The sequence below is a fragment of the Aquarana catesbeiana genome, linkage group LG13 (assembly GCF_042186555.1).
Source record: "Aquarana catesbeiana isolate 2022-GZ linkage group LG13, ASM4218655v1, whole genome shotgun sequence".
NCBI classification, from domain to species: Eukaryota; Metazoa; Chordata; class Amphibia; order Anura; family Ranidae; genus Aquarana; species Aquarana catesbeiana.
This window is the reverse complement of record NC_133336.1, coordinates 31519708-31535978: the sequence shown is the minus strand read 5'-3', so window position 1 is coordinate 31535978 and position 16271 is coordinate 31519708. Positions and strand designations below refer to the sequence as shown.

At 45.9% G+C, this 16271-nt stretch overlaps 1 protein-coding gene across 3 annotated transcripts in view; it reads right to left on the bottom strand.

Annotated features, from left to right (window-relative positions):
- Window positions 1-212: 212 nt before the first annotated feature.
- The window catches only part of CIPC (CLOCK interacting pacemaker), a 44065-nt gene continuing 28006 nt past the window's right edge, over window positions 213-16271 (bottom strand). For 2 of the 3 annotated variants that reach the window (XM_073610187.1, XM_073610188.1), the window contains exons 2-4: window positions 11038-11169; window positions 4062-4216; window positions 213-2901 (exon numbers count right to left, since the gene is read on the bottom strand). In XM_073610187.1, coding sequence (XP_073466288.1) covers window positions 2182-2901; window positions 4062-4216; window positions 11038-11152 — 990 coding nt within the window. In that variant the 5' untranslated portion in view covers window positions 11153-11169 and the 3' untranslated portion in view covers window positions 213-2181. Of the gene's footprint in view, window positions 2902-4061; window positions 4217-11037; window positions 11170-16065; window positions 16260-16271 lie in introns of those variants that run through there. The other variant, XM_073610186.1, reaches the window with a different exon arrangement.

Genomic DNA, 16271 nt, shown 5'->3' with positions numbered 1-16271 from the left:
AGCATCTTCTTCATGCAGAGCCTCATGAGGACCAATATATATGTACTATAGTCAAGAGATCTGTGATGGGTAATTTGGGTAGCAGCCTCTTCAAGTTTATAGTTACTGAGGACATATCTGTCACAGTGAGAATTGGATAGCATCTTTTTAATGTGAGGGTCAATCTATAGGAGGGCTCTGCTCACCTCAAATTTCAGAGAGATAAACCACTCTTAAAGAAAACAAAAAACAAAAAAAGTTTTATTGAACAAAATACAGTATGACAACATGGTAAGGTTCATTTTATGTTACAGTTTTTATAATACCGGTCTTCATTCAGTCCTTCTGTGTGGCTGAATCTACAGAACTTTCCAGACCAATCTTTATAGTGGTCTGGCATGAATATGAGCCAGAGCTCTTGGCATGGAGAGGAGACATTCCTGCAGGCCTTGGAAACCAGCCAAACACAGGCCATATTTTGGGCAGGCAGCCATATTGTACTCAAAAGGGATCCTTGTACTCCGTCCTGTACGGCTAATGACAGCACCATTTTCTGATAGCAGCTGACTATACTGAACTCATCTGAACTCAGACAAAATGATACTGGAGGAGAAAAGTGAAATGGATGGGAAATGGAGGTAGATGGTGGTTTAAAGTGACATTAAAAAAGGCAGAATATATTTTTTTAAATTGACAAACATGTCATACTTACCTGCTCTGTGCAGTGGTTTTGCACAGAGCAGTCCTGATCCTCCTCGTCTTGGGTCCCCCGCCAGTGCTCCTGGCTCCGCCTCTTCAGCCAGTCCCCCCAATAGCAAGCCGCTTGCTCTGGGAGCACAGGTGCGTGCTCTCTCCTGGGTCCCACTCTATGCATCCATAAGACACAGCCCCGCCCCCCGCTCTCTCCTCATTGGCCAAGTGACTGTAATTGACAGTAGCAAAAGCCAATGGATTAGGCTGCCATCTCAGCCAATGTGGAATGAGAGACCCGGAAGAAGCCCAGCTCTCATGCACATTGCCGGATTGAGGGGGAGCTTTCATCATACGAAAAGGGGCCTGTGTTACCCTTCCAATCAGATTCTCTCTCTTATGCTTTCAGTGAAGATTAATAAATATAAAAAAATAAAAAGTTTGGCTGATTGCTGTAAGCAACACAAACAGTTCTGCTTTCATATGTGAGGGTAACCAAAGTTAGCAGTGTGGTTGGCCTCTCATAGGATGGTGCTGGACCTATCTGACTGGCTAACCTTACCTACATTTAGTCCCCAAGTGGACAGTTAAAGTGATTGTTGTATTTTTATTGAAGAAAAAAAAAGGGGACTTTACAAACATTGTACTTACCCGCCCTGTTGCGGTGGATTTGCACAGAGCATTCCGATCCTTCTCTTCTCGGGTCCCTCCTCAGCTCTCCTGGCCCCTCCCTCCGGTTGAGTGCCCTTACAGCAAGAAGCTTTCTATGGGGGCACCCAAGCCGAGCTGCAGCTCCACGTGTCCATTCAGACTAGAAGCTGAGATTCAGCCCCGCCCCCTCTCTCTCCTGATTGACTTTAATTAACAGCAGTGGGAGCCAATGGCGCTGCTGCAGTGTCTTAGCCAATCAGGTGGGAGAGTCCCGGATGGCTGAGACACTCGTGGACAAAGATGAGGCTCCAGTAAGTATTAGGGGGGCTGCTGTACACAGAAGGCTTTTTATCTTAATGCATAGAATGCATTAAGATAAAAAAAAACCTTCTGACTTTACAACCACCTTAAAAAAGGACCCTCCCCTCTCCTGGGCGCAGCTGACTACTCACTACAGTGCTTGGACTAGCTACATGGGTTTTCACAATGACTGGTCAGAGCCTTGGGAATGTCCCACTATATTACTGCTAGACTTAGCAACTTGAAATAAATGGCTCTATAGAATCATGCTAGGTTTTGCATTACACAGCAGCAGTTCTGGATGCGGCTGATAGAACATAAAGGAATGATTTCCATGGCTCCATCCACTGTCCTGAAATGAGGTGTAATCCTCTTAGTTTTGGGATATGCAGTGGAACGAGGCATGTGAATACCTTCTGTTCCAAGTAGGCTTACTGTGCTACGCATGGATTCAGTTGGAGGGCTTCACAATTCCTTTAGTTCCTTCTCACCATAACCTGTATGGCTAAACTATCTCGCTGCTAGGCTTACAAAGCCTTCCATTTATAGAACGGGCCGGAGTCACATGTGGATCTCTTTCAACAGCCCACTAGGCTCAACCAATGATTCCTGCAGCTTCTGCCAGTCTTCCGTGTTATTACTGCTGATGGCTTTAGTGTACAGGCTCACCTGCTCCTGCAGCTTCTCCAGCTGGGTCTGGGTGGCCTGGTTAAGCCTGGCCAGTTCTTTAGTTTTTATAGCAATGCTCAGCAGCCCAGAACGGTGTAAAACGTCCAGAGTGTTCTGAAACCTGCGACTTTTGTTCTTCGGTTGAGATGGCACTGAAGGGTGAGTCTTATTAGAGGTATCTGAAAATGGAGCTGCCTGGAGATCAGTGCCATCTGTGCCCATGCTGTCTTTGGTCTCATTCTGTGTGGTGGCCAGGCCCAGTTCACAGTCTGGAGCCACATCACTGAGCACAGGCTCCTCCGGGCAATTCGAGGAATTTGCCTTCTCCCCAGCACCTGAGTGCAGTGTTCCTGGAAGCTGCTTTTTTGTTTGGTTTTGGTGGCAGGTGTCGGCTTCTCTCTTGTGTCCCCGCAGAGCCAGCTGTGATGGGTGTGGTGCGATCTTGGGGTAGGAGTTCAGAATAGGCAAGTATTTGGTGGTCTTTAAACTGGATGACTGAGGTTTTGCCGGAGGTATTGATGAGGGGAAAACCAAGATCTGTGAAGTGGTAGGAAGCAGCTGAAAGGAGGGATGGACAGTCCAGGAGTGCCCATGTGGGTCAGAGCTGGACCCCTGGGGGAGAATAAAATTACAGTCAAAATGGGTAATGGTGTCACAGCTGCCTGTCATTGTGATCTCTGAGGTCCCTGCAATTACTTCCTCATGATCTCTGGGGCTCCTGCAATTACCCTCACCGTTCAGTACACTATACTGGTCAACATGATCTCTAGGGCCTCTGCAATTACCTCTCTGTGGTCTCAGGGGTCCATGCACTTTGCTCAGTGGACTCTACTGGTTGGTGTGATATCTGGGGTCCATGCACTCACCCCTCTGCTCAGCGGACTCTACTGGTTGGTGTGATATCTGGGGTCCATGCACTCACCCCTCTGCTCAGTGGACTCTACTGGTTGGTGTGATATCTGGGGTCCCTGTACTCACCCCTCTGCTCAGTGGACTCTACTGGTTGGTGTGATATCTGGGGTCCATGCACTCACCCCTCTGCTCAGTGGACTCTACTGGTTGGTGTGATCTCTGGGGTCCCTGCAATCATCCCTTTGTTCAGTGGACTATACTGGTTGGTGTAATCTCTGGGGCAATTACCCTCTGCTCAGTACGCTATACAGGTCAGCGTGATCTCTAGTGTCTCTGCTCAATGCCCTATACTGGAAAAAGCAGCTTTCTGTAAATCTTGAGAGGGTCACATTAATTAGAGCTGACAGAGTACTTTACCCACAGCTAGAATGCATGTATGTAAAGCACAGTAGAAGGGTCTTATCGAGAGAGAGGCCAGTATGTAGATCATGATATGAAGATCTTACAAAGAGGAAGGCCAGTATATACAGCATAGTATGAGGATCTTATAAAGAGAGGTCACTCCAGAACAATGCAAGTATGGCAGGCTTTTCCCATAATGCACAGATTTTAAGTGCTAGATACAAAGTTTTATTAACGACTGACACTGTGGAAAGGCCGGGATGGAGATAGAGAAGAGAGGCCAGATAGACATGTCGAAGGAGAGGCCCGGGATGCTGCCTTATGACTTTATGCCTTTCTGTCTATAACCCAGGCAGGACTCTATCGCAGATAACTGACGGGGGGGGGGGGGGATGTGTGTAAAGGCGTGGAACACATCTGCACTGGAGCTTAGGTATGAGGTATGCTATTCAACGATTCCCCTGCCACCGCGCAGCTATTTGTAGGAAATAAAGATACTTATCTGGAACCAGCCTTACCTGATGATCTACAAGCAAATTCTTCAAGATGAGCAGAGGGGGAGGGCATGGTGTAGGGCCCTCCAGGGGGTTCTGAGCGGCATTCCAGCACGATGTCAGCAAAGCCTCCTCTGGATCGTTCTGCTCCACAGAGCTCAGGCACTCTGATGCCACATCTGAAGGACAAAGCAGAAGACACGATAGAGGGGATATAGATACTGCTTTCCTATGTCTATCTCTGTATCCATTATGATAAACACCACCACTATGTGTAGTGTATTTCTGTATCCTATGTATCTATATCACTAGTTGTATTTTACAGTGAGGGAAAAATGTATTTGACTCCTTGCTGATTTTGTACGTTTGCCCACTGACAAAGAAGTGATCAGTCTATAATTTTAATGGTAGTAATCTACAAACTATGGCATATTTTAATTTTTTCACTAGTAATGATGGCAATCAGTGACTTATAGCGGGACTGCAACATTGCGTCAGACACTAAGTGAAACTTTTAACAGTGAGAGACAGAATAACAACAAAAATATGCAGAAAAACACATTTAAAAAAATTATAAATTGATTTGCATTTTAATGAGTGAAATAAATATTTGATCCCCTATTAATCAGCAAGATTTCTGGCTCCCAGGTGTCTCCTAAACAGGTAACGGGAGTGCTCCTAATCTCAGCTTGTTACCTGTATAAAAAGACACCTGTCCACAGAAGCAATCAATCAGATTCCAATCTCTCCACCATGGCCAAGACCAAAGAGCTGTCTAAAGATGTCAGGGATACGATTGTAGACCTACACAAGGCTGGAATGGGCTACAAGACCATCTCCAAGCAGCTTGGTGAGAGGGTGACAACAGTTGGTGCGATTATTCACAAATGGAAGACAAACACAAAATAACTGTAAATCTTCCTCGGTCTGGGGCTCCATGCAAGATCTCACCACGTGGAGTTTCAATGATTATGAGAACGGTGATGAATCAGCCCAGAACTACACGGGAGAATCTGGTCAATGATCTCAATGCAGATGGGACCATAGTCACCAAGAAAACAATTTGGTAACACACTACGCCGTGAAGGACTGAAATCCTGCAGCGCCCGCAAGGTCCCCCTGCTCAAAAAAGCTCATGTACAGGCCCGTCTAAAGTTTGTTAATGAACATCTGAATAATTCAGAGGAGAACTGGGTGAAAGTGTTGTGGTCAGATCAGACCAAAATCAAGCTCTTTGGCATTAACTCTACTGGCCGTATTTGTAGGAGGAGGAATGCTGCCTATGACCCCAAGAACACCATCCTCACCGTCAAACATGGAGCTGGAAACATTATGCTTTTGGGGGGGGTTCTGCTAAGGGGACAGGACAACTTTACCGCATCAAAGGGACGATGGACGGGCCAGGTACCGTCAAATCATGGGTGAGATTCAGCCAGGGCATTGAAGATAGGAAGTGGATGGATATTCCAGCATGACAATGACTCAAAACACATGGCCAAGGCAACTAAGGAATGGCTCAAGAAGAAGCACATTAAGGTTCTGGAGTGGCCTAGCCAGTCTCCAGACCTTAATCCCATAGAAAATATGTGGGGGGAGCTGAAGGTTCGAGTTAACGTCTGCCTCGAAACCCTAATGACTTGGAGAGGATCTGCAAAGAGGAGTGAGACAAAATCCCTCCTGAGATGTGTGCAACCTGGTGGCCAACTACAAGAAACGTCTGACCTCTGATTGCCAACAAGGGTTTTGCCACCAAGTACTAAGTCATGTTTTGCAAACGGGTTAAAGTACTTATTTTATTCATTAAAATGCAAATCAATTTATAACTTTTTTGAAATGCGTTTTTTCTGGACTTTTTGGTTGTTATTCTGTCTCTCACTGTTAAAATAAATCTACCATTAAAATCATAGACGGATCATTTGTCAGTGGGCAAACGTACACAATCAGCAGGGGGATCAACTGCCTTTTTCCCTCACTGTATATACCAATAAGGCAATTTCTACATTTTCACATTCTGCATCATGACAAAGAAATAGTAATTTAACGTGTACAATTCTGCCATCTATTCAAAGAATAGTGCCCACAGACATACATGTCAGACACAGCTAGCATCAGCATATTAGGGGAACCAGAACTGATCAAATCAGGCGCCTCTCATCTCACCATCTGTGGATGTTTTTTTCAATGCAGAGCAAATCAACAGACTTCATTTAGACCCCATTCACACAGGGGCAACACGACTTGCAGGTCGCCTCAGCGAGGCGACCTGCAAACGAATGCCCGGGCGACTTGCAAAACGACTTCTGCATAGAAGTCTATGCAAGTCGCCCCAAGTCGCCCCCGAAGTCGTACAGGAACCTTTTTCTAAGTCGGAGCGACTTGCGTCGCTCCCCTTAGAACGGCTCCATAGTACAGAACGGGAGGCGACTAGGTCGCCTGACAAGTCGTCCCTGTGTGAATGGGGTCTCAGATGGTCACTTCAGTCATCCCCACCTCCAGTATTACATACTTCCCTTCCTTCCCTCTGTTCAGCCACTGGGAGATGATGATGATGATGATGATACCATCTTATTCTATTCTATTTCAGTGTAGTTATAGACTCTGACCCAAGAGCAACAATACATGAACATTAATAACCATACACCAGCAGATATGTCACTTATTGTCTGGCATCACACTACACAGGACTTAAAGTGGAACTTTACCCATAACAACTTGATAAAAAATAATGTTCATCAGCAAGGAACATACGTATATTCCACATTAATAATTATGTTGGCAAAATTAGTGAGTGCTGTAAATTGCCTCCAGCATTGTCCCTGTTCCTTCTTGCTGGAGGCTGCCATTTTGCTGAAGCCCAAAGCCCCTGAACAGCATAAATTGTTCAGGCTGTCAGCATATCGGCCTCTACCTTTTCAGCACAGTGCCTAAAAATGAGAGCAACTGAACATGTTTACAGAGATCTGTGAATGAGTAAACTAAAAGTCCCACCTTCCACCATGGCAGACGGACTTTAAGTTCTCAATGGACTCGAGTGCCCTAGTCAACACACTCGTCGGTCCATTGACACTTCCTGCAGCTCCGTAACTGAAAGCCCATGCAGAGGTACAAGCAAAGAGCTGGAGGAAGCGTCAGCAGGAGCCTGACTTTACATTTGTGATCCACTGATCACAGGTGTGATACTTTTCCTGCTCCTGTGTAAAATAAATAAATGCACTTTTGTTAAAGCGGACATTAACATTCTCAAACAAATATATTAAAAAAATTTGAAAGAAAAATAAATGTTTTTACTTACCAGAAACCCCTGTTGCTAGGCAGTCTTCCTAATCTGCCTCTTCCTATTCCGCGGCGCTTCCTCCTCTTCGGCGAGCTGCCCCGTTGTCTTCTGGGACATGTGTGCCCCGGTGTCTGCCTGCGCAGTAGGAAACGGGCAGTGAAGGCGCAAGGCTCCACTGCCTGTTTCCCTTCGTTAAGATTGCGGCGCCGGCACCCGATCCGATTGACGGATCGGCCTTGGAGGGCCGACATCTCGGGCTCCCTGGACAGGTAAGTGTCCTTATTAAAAGTCAGCAGCTACAGTGTTTGTAGCTGCTGACTTTCAAAAAAAAAAAAAATTGTGGCTGGAACACCGCTTTAACTTCAAAAGATGTGCATTTATTTGATTATTTTCTTAAAAAAGTGAACTTAGGCTTGGTTCACACAGGTGCGATGCGGGAAACCCTGCAAATCCTGTGCTGGTTCCCGCATCACATCTGAATCTCCGGCGGTTCACGCGGACATCTGCTGCAGGTGTCAATGTAAATTTAACCACTTAAGGACCAAGCCTCTTTTTGAGATTTGTTGTTAAAAACAGTTTTTTTTTGCTAGAAAATTACTTATAACCCCCCAAACATTATACATTTTTTTTTCTAACACCCTAGAGAATAAAATGGCGGTCGTTGCAATACTTTCTGTCACACCATATTTGCACAGCGGTCTTACAAGCACACTTTTTTTTTTTGGAAAAAATACAATTTTGAATTTAAAAATAAACAACAGTAAAGTTAGCCCAATTTTTTTTTTATATTGTGAAAGATAATGTTACGCAGAGTAAATTGATACCAAACATGTCACGCTTCAAAATTGCGCCCGCTCGTGGAATGGTGACAAACTTTTACCCTTAAAGGTCTCCATAGGCGACATTAAAAAAATTCTACAGGTTGCATGTTTTGAGTTACAGAGGAGGTCTAGGGCTAGAAGTATTGCTCTCGCTCTACTGATACCTCACGTGTGGTTTGAACACTGTTTTCATATGCGGGCGCTAGTCACGTATCCGTTCGCTTCTGCGCGCAAGCTCGGGGGGATGGGGCGCGTTTTAAACAAAAAAAAAATTTGTTCTTATTTATTTTACCTTTTATTTTTACACTGTTCTTTTACAAAAAAAAATAAATTGTGTCACTTTTATTTCTATAACAAGTAATGTAAACATCCCTTGTAGTAGAAAAAAAGCATGAGAGGACCTTTTAAATATGAGCTCTGGGGGTCAAAAAGACCTCAAATCTCATATTTACACTAAAATGCAATAAAAAAAAAAAAAAAAAAGGCCCTTTAGGCTTAATGTACACGGGACGTTTTTACAACCTCTCCTGAATGATTTAACTTGACAGATACTAACCCACGTTTAAAAACGTCCATTTTGCTGCTTTTACATGCCGCGGTTGCATTTAGAAGCTTTTGAAAAAAAAAAAAAAAAAAAAAAAATTTTTTTTTTTTTTTTTCAAAATAGCCAAAAATGAATAACGCCTGTAAAAGAAATGCGGCTAAAGGCGAGTTACCGCATTTAGTGTCTGAAACGTCAGCGTCTGAACTCATTTTTTTGCCTTCAAAGAAGAGTCTATAAACACAACTGCCTAAAAACGACATTAAACGAACCTGTGTACATGTACACATAAGATAACATTGGATGAGTTCAGGGGCAGCTGAAAGCATCCAACTGCCTCTGAACATCCATTTACCAGCAGCAGCGTACATGAGGCATTAAGAGCTATGAGCGGAAGTGACGTTTTGACGTCACTTCCGCCTTGCAATGGTATGGAGATATGGTATGGGTGGGGGCCATCTTGCCCTCACTCGTCTCCATGCCACTGACGTGAGAGGATTCGATCGCCTCTGCCGACGGTTCCGGTAAGCGGCGGAGGGCACCGGAGCGCGGCAGGAGGGGGCCCCTCCCACCGCTGATAAAAGCGATCTTGCGGCGAATCTGCCACAGAGACCACTATTATCGGAAACCGGATCGTGGACTGAGAAAGAGGATATCAGGGTTATGCAGCTAGCTGCTGCCATAACAACAATATTCCTCTTTAAATTTAGGACGTATATTGGCGTGCGGCGGTCCGGAAGTGGTTAATGACATCCCCCTATTGGTTTGCAGTGCCAACTGTGAAATGGTGCAGGAATCAGATCGCATAGGTGTGAACACCCATGCGATTCAATTCCAGTGCAGACCGAAAAAAGGGTCCCGCACAATTTTGGTGCAAATGCGATTTCAGCCACATAGTTTTATGGCTGAATTTGATTCGCAGAGGCATTGAATGTGATCTGCACACGATGTCTGTGATTGCACAAGTGTGAACCCAACCTCAGAGCTACAAGGGGCAGTGTCTGCATCAGGATATGTAATTAAGGTTATTAACCTTATCCATATTTATATTGCAGAGTGTTAACTGTTACTCTAGGCCAGGGGTGTGCTGCAGCTGCAGGATGGGTGTGAGGGCCTTGTGTTTGACACACATGCTCTAGGCCGGTGATGGCGAACCTTGGCACCCCAGATGTTTTGGAACTACATTTCCCATGATGCTCCAATACACTGCAGAATGCATGAGCATCATGGGAAATGTAGTTCCAAAACATCTGGGGTGCCAAGGTTCACCATCACTGCTCTAGGCTATTAAAACACGACTCCACCCACAACTGACAACAGTTTATGCCTCCGAAATTCTCACAATGGTGAGATTTGCCCTAAACAGTTTGTGTCTTCTTCCCTTCCACTATTGGTGAGATTAACCTGCAATAGTTTGTGTCTCTGCCCTTCCCACAATGGTAGGATTTTCTTGTAATAGTTTGTCTCTACCCCCATCCTCCCCACAATGGTAATTTGTGCGTCTGCCACTCCCATGATAATGTAAAATTTGATTTACAGAGCTCATCATCATTGATATTCCCAAGTGTTATAAGAAGCTTTGTAGATTTCACCTGCTAACAAAATTGGAAGCCTGGGATGTTAACTTAGGGTGGATTTGGCCTTTCTTAGGCCCCTTTCACACGGACTTTCCGATCAGGTTCGCCTGTCGGTTTTTTCAGGCGGACCTGATCGCACACTCCATTCACCTCTATGGAGCAGTGAGTGGAGACGGACCTGTCATCCGCCTGCTCAGCGGGGATCAGCAAATCGATCCCCTGCTGAGCAAAGCAGAGTTTGCTGAGCGGAAAATCCTGCGTGAAAGGACCCTTAGTAAAACAGAACATTTATGGGATTCAAGGTCCATGCATGGGGCAATTCAATTCATCAATGAAAATGAATCCATCACAACTCCCTGCTGGGCCCAGAGAAGGATCACCCTATCCATGAACATACAATCATGACACCCTTCTGGGTGCCGCCTCCCCTTGTGGAGCTTTATGAAGCACTTTCAGACTCAGATATGGATGATGACTGTCAGAGGAGGTCTTGTGAGATCCCACCACTAACACACATGGTGGATGTGGCCATTAGCATTCTTGTTCTGGCTCTAACTCATATTATATTGAAGCCGGGGGCTCAGAAATGGCACCCTCCAAGTTCCTCCAATAACAGGCTCTGATGGTGCAACAATGGTGCGCAACTTTGTTGCAAATCTCTGCCAAACCTGCACTGGAAAATGAACTTTTGTATCTGTTTAGCTGCTGAGGGACAACACAGACAGTTCTTACCTGAGCCAGGGTACACAGTAAGCTGCAGTAAAGAAACTTTGACAAATGACAGTACCTGAGAACCCGGAGTCCTTGTCAGATTCTGGAGCAGTCTGGGGATTTCCAGGCCTGTGGCAAGTCCGTGCTTGTCGCTTCTCCTGAGCAGCCACGCCGAACCGCTTCCTCTCCATGCCTGCTCATTGACTCCCTGTGGAAAGAAGAAAAATGTGTGTCTGCTGGATACTGATAATACCACCAAAGTATTTTATAGGGAATCACCCAGAGGTGGTGATTCCACATGTCATGTTTTCTAGATTTCCAGGCATCAACATCGCTGTGATATTTAGTATAAATCACAGAAGTCGTAAAAGACGCCTATAATGTTACTCTCAGGATAGGGCAGCTAAACTGCTGCATGTGGAGTCTGGGAGCGTACTGTCAGGGAGCACAGCAATACAGCTGCACAGGTTTGGATGGCACCACTAGATGCGAAGTCCCAGGTGTGGCCATAGTGCACTGCTCCGCTCAGCTGTGAGGAGTGCGGGGGCACCAGTCACACTAGAACATTTCTGGTGTAGACAAATGCATGTCAGAGTGCATGATGGGATGTGTGCCACGGCAGCGAACGGTTCACACCTCTGAGTGTTCTTCATGTACTGACTAGAACATTCATGAGTACACGTCAGAACGATGCACGAGCGCACCGACTCCGGAGTGAGCAGCCAAAAAATACAATGCACCAGTGTGCAAGCTCCAGAGTGAGCACAACAGCCAAAATACTGATAGATTTACCCAATAATGTACAGGATGCTGTACAGTGACCACTGCCCTGTATGTTAGGGGGGGGGGGAATACTACCAGGACAGCTTCTGTTTTAGGAAAAGAATATAATGTGCAGTGCAATGTGATGTGATGTGATATAGAGAACAATGTAATAATCAAAACTCACGCAATTCCCCCCGATAGAAGGAGCACGGTGTCAACTGAAAAATAGTAATATTGATGCCGAGGAGTTTAGTGACAACTGTGATAGGAGCAGCCAAGTGTCACCACTACCAATACCAACACAACTAGTGTCACCACCACCGATATCTGACTATCAGATCTCACCATCACTCATACCCTCCCATCAGGTGTCACCACTGCCAGTACCAACACAGTAAATGTCACCACCACCGATATCTGACTATCAGATCTCACCATCACTCACACCCTCCCATCACGTGTCACCACTGCCAATACCAACACAGTCAGATATCGGTGGTGATGACATTTACTGTGTTGGTATTGGCAGTGGTTACTCTGCCAACCATTGTTACTCAGTGGTTACTCAGATCTCACCATCACTCATACCCTCCCATCAGGTGTCACCACTGCTAATACCAACACAGTAAATGTTACCACCACTGATATCTGACTTCACCATCACTCATACCCACCCATCAGGCTTCACCACTGCCAATACCAACACATCTTGTGTCACCACCACCGATATCTGACTGACTATCAGATCTCACCATCACTCATACCCACCTATCAGGTGTCACTACTGCCAATACCAACACAGTAAATGTCACCACCACCGATATCGGACTATCAGATCTCACCATCACTGATACCCTCCCATCAGGTGGCACCACTACCAATACCAACACATCAAGTGTCACCACCACCGATATCCAACTATCAGATGTCACCATCACTGATACCCTCCCATCAGATGTCACCACTACCGATACCTGCTCATAACGTGTCACCAAAACCAATCCTTCCCCTTCAGATAAATCGACCATCAGGTGTCACCACAATGGATACCCTCCCATCACCTATAACCTCCAAAGATACCAGCTCATGACATTTTATCACCATCGATACCTGCCCACCAAATGTCACCACCATCAATAGCTTCCCATCACGTGTCACTACCACTGATCACATTGTCACCACTGCTGATACCCTCCCATCAGGTGTTACTACTCCTGACAACCGCTCATCACTTGTTGTTACCACCACCAATCCTTGTTCATCAAATGTCATCACCATCACAGATACATGACCATTAGGTGCCACCACCGTGGGAACGCTTCCATTACATTTCACCACTGAACATACCAGCTTATCACTTTTCACCACCACCAATACCTACCCATCAGATATCGTCAACCACCACAGATGCCAGCACATCAGGTGTGATCACGTCAAAACATGCCAACACGTGCCCATCTGATGTCACCACCGCCAATTCCTTCCATCATGCGTCACTACCACCGATACCTACTACCATATATATATTGTAGTAGTGAAAATAAAAAACTAAAACAATGTTGTTGCATAAGTGTGCACACCCTCTTATAACTGGGGATGTAGGTGTGCTCAGAATTAAGCAATCACATGTAGCCCTGGTTCACATTGCAGCGATTTGACATGTCAAATCGCATGCCAAAACGGCGTCTATTGCCAGCAATGGCACCGTCCGAATCGTTGCGATGTCACATTTGCGGCACCGCGCCAATTCACAAAAGTAGTTCCAAATACCAGTCAATATTGGCACAAAACCTTCAGGCTTCTGCTAGAAAGCTGAACATGAAGAAGAACTTCATCTTTCAGCTGAACAACAACCCAAAACATACAACCAAATCAACAAAGGAATGGCTTCACCAGAAGAAGATTAAAGTTTTGGAATGGCCCAGCCAGAGCCCAGACCTGAATCTCATTGAAAATCTGTGGGGTGATCTGAAGAGGGCTGTGCACAGGAGATTCCCTCGCAATCTGACAGATTTGGAGTGTTTTTTTGCAAAGAAGAGTGGGCAAATATTGCCAAGTCAAGATGTGCCATGCTGATAAACTCATACCCAAAAAGACTGAGTGCTGTAATAAAATCAAAAGGTGCTTCAACAAAGTATTAGTTTAAGGGTGTGTACACTTATGCAGCCATATTATTTTCGTTTTTTTTTATTATTATTATTTTCCCCCACCCCCAAAAGTTTTCAGTTTGTTTTTCAATTGAGTTGTACAGTTTATAGGTCACATTAAAGGTGGAAAAAGTTCTGAAATGATTTATCTTTGTCTCATTTTTTTACATCACAGAAACCTGACATTTTACCAGGGGTGTGTAGACTTTTTACATCTGCTGTATGCCACCATCCATATCTGCCTATCAGATGTCACCACTATCAGCAACCTCTCATCGGATGTCACCACTGCCAATACCCGCTCATCACATCGCCAATTCTTGCCCATCAGTTGTCATCACCATCACAGAAAATGAACCATCGGGTGTCATGACCATGGATACCCTGCCATTACGTCACCACTGAAGATACCTACTCATCACATGTCATCAACCACCACAGATACCAACCCATTCAGTGTGACAACCCTTGATGCCCGGTCATCACATATCAAAATTGCCAATACCAGCCCATCAGATATCATCATTGCCAATACCTTCCCATTAAGTGTCACTACCATTGAAACCCACTTATTACAGGTCCCCACTGCTGATACCCTCCCATAAAGGTGTCACCACCGCCAATCCTCGCCCATCAGAAGTCATCACCACCACAGATACTAACTCATCAGGTGTCACCATCATTGATACACAGTTATCACCTGGCAAAACTGACAATATCCGCACATCAGGTGGCACCAACGCTAATACCTTCCAACCACATCTCACCGCCGCTGATACCCACTTATCCGGTGTCACCACCGCCAATCCTCGCCCATCAGAAGTCATCACCACCACAGATACTAACTCATCAGGTGTCACCATCATTGATACACAGTTATCACCTGGCAAAACCGCCAATACCCGCACATCAGGTGGCACCACTGCTAATACCTTCCAACCACGTCTCACCGCCGCTGATACCCACTCATCTGGTGTCACCACCGCCAATATCTTCCCACTATGTGTCACTACCGCTGATACCCACCCATCAGGTGTCACCACCGCCGATATCTTCCCACCACCTGTCGCTAACGCTGATACCCACTCATACAGTGTCACCACTGGCAATATCTTCCCACTATGTGTCACTACCACTGATACCCACTCATCCGGTGTCACCACCGCCAATATCTTCCCACCACGTGTCGCTAACGCTGATACCCACTCATCCGGTGTCACCACTGCCAATATCTGCCCACTATGTGTCACTACCGCTGATACCCACTCATCCGGTGTCACCACCGCCAATATCTTTCCACCAGGTGTCACTACCGCTGAGACCCACTTATCCAGTGTCACCACCGCCGATATATTCCCACGTGTCACTACCGTTGATATCCACTCATCCGGTGTCACCACTGCCAATATCTGCCCACTATGTGTCACTACAGTTGATACCCACTCATCCGGTGTCACCACCACCAATATCTTCCCACCAGGTGTCACTACCGCTGATACCCACTCATCCGGTGTCACCACCGCCAATATCTTCCCACCAGGTGTCACTACCGCTGATACCCACCACCGCCGATATCTTCCCACCACGTGTCACTACTGTTGATACCCACTCATCCGGTGTCACCACTGCCAATATTTGCCCACTATGTGTCACTACCTCCGATATCTTCCCACCACGTGTCACTACCACTGATACCCCGTATCAAGGGTCACCACCATTGACACCTGTCCATGAAGTCTCACCCCGCCAATACCGACCATCAAATTTCCTGAGAAGGGCGCACACCTACATTAGCCGGTCCGCCATGCTGCACACATTATATTGATTATTGTACTTGGAGCACTGAAGTGCCTATAAAATAAGAGTTCAATAATAGCTATAATGGAGACCCCCCCCCAATATTAACATCAACAAAGTCCCACAAATAATATGGAGACCCCCTTTCCCATGGGGATAACAGTAATGGTAATATTACCCATCCCCCATCCTCCTCTCGCTTATAATAACAAAGGATCTGACCAAATAACAGTAATAACACCCCCAGGAGTCACCACCATTCCCATAATAATCGAATTATAACAATAGAGACCCCCCCCCCCAACATTCCTCTAAGAATAATAATGGACCCTCCGATAATATTTCCAGTGGTGGTAAAACTGCCCCCCACATAATTATAATACAAAGGTCGTTACCCTTCTCCCCGGTTGGGCCTCCCCCTGTGTTCGGCCTCCTCCTTACTGCCAGTCAGGCTCCCCGGCACTGTGTAGGCCGCACTGACAGAGGCGGGTCACCATGACAACCAGACACGTGACCTGACCACAGCCGTCCAACTCCCGCCGCCATGTTGGATGTCCTCAGTGAGGGGAGCGAGCGGTGTGTCATTGACCTTCAACCCCGC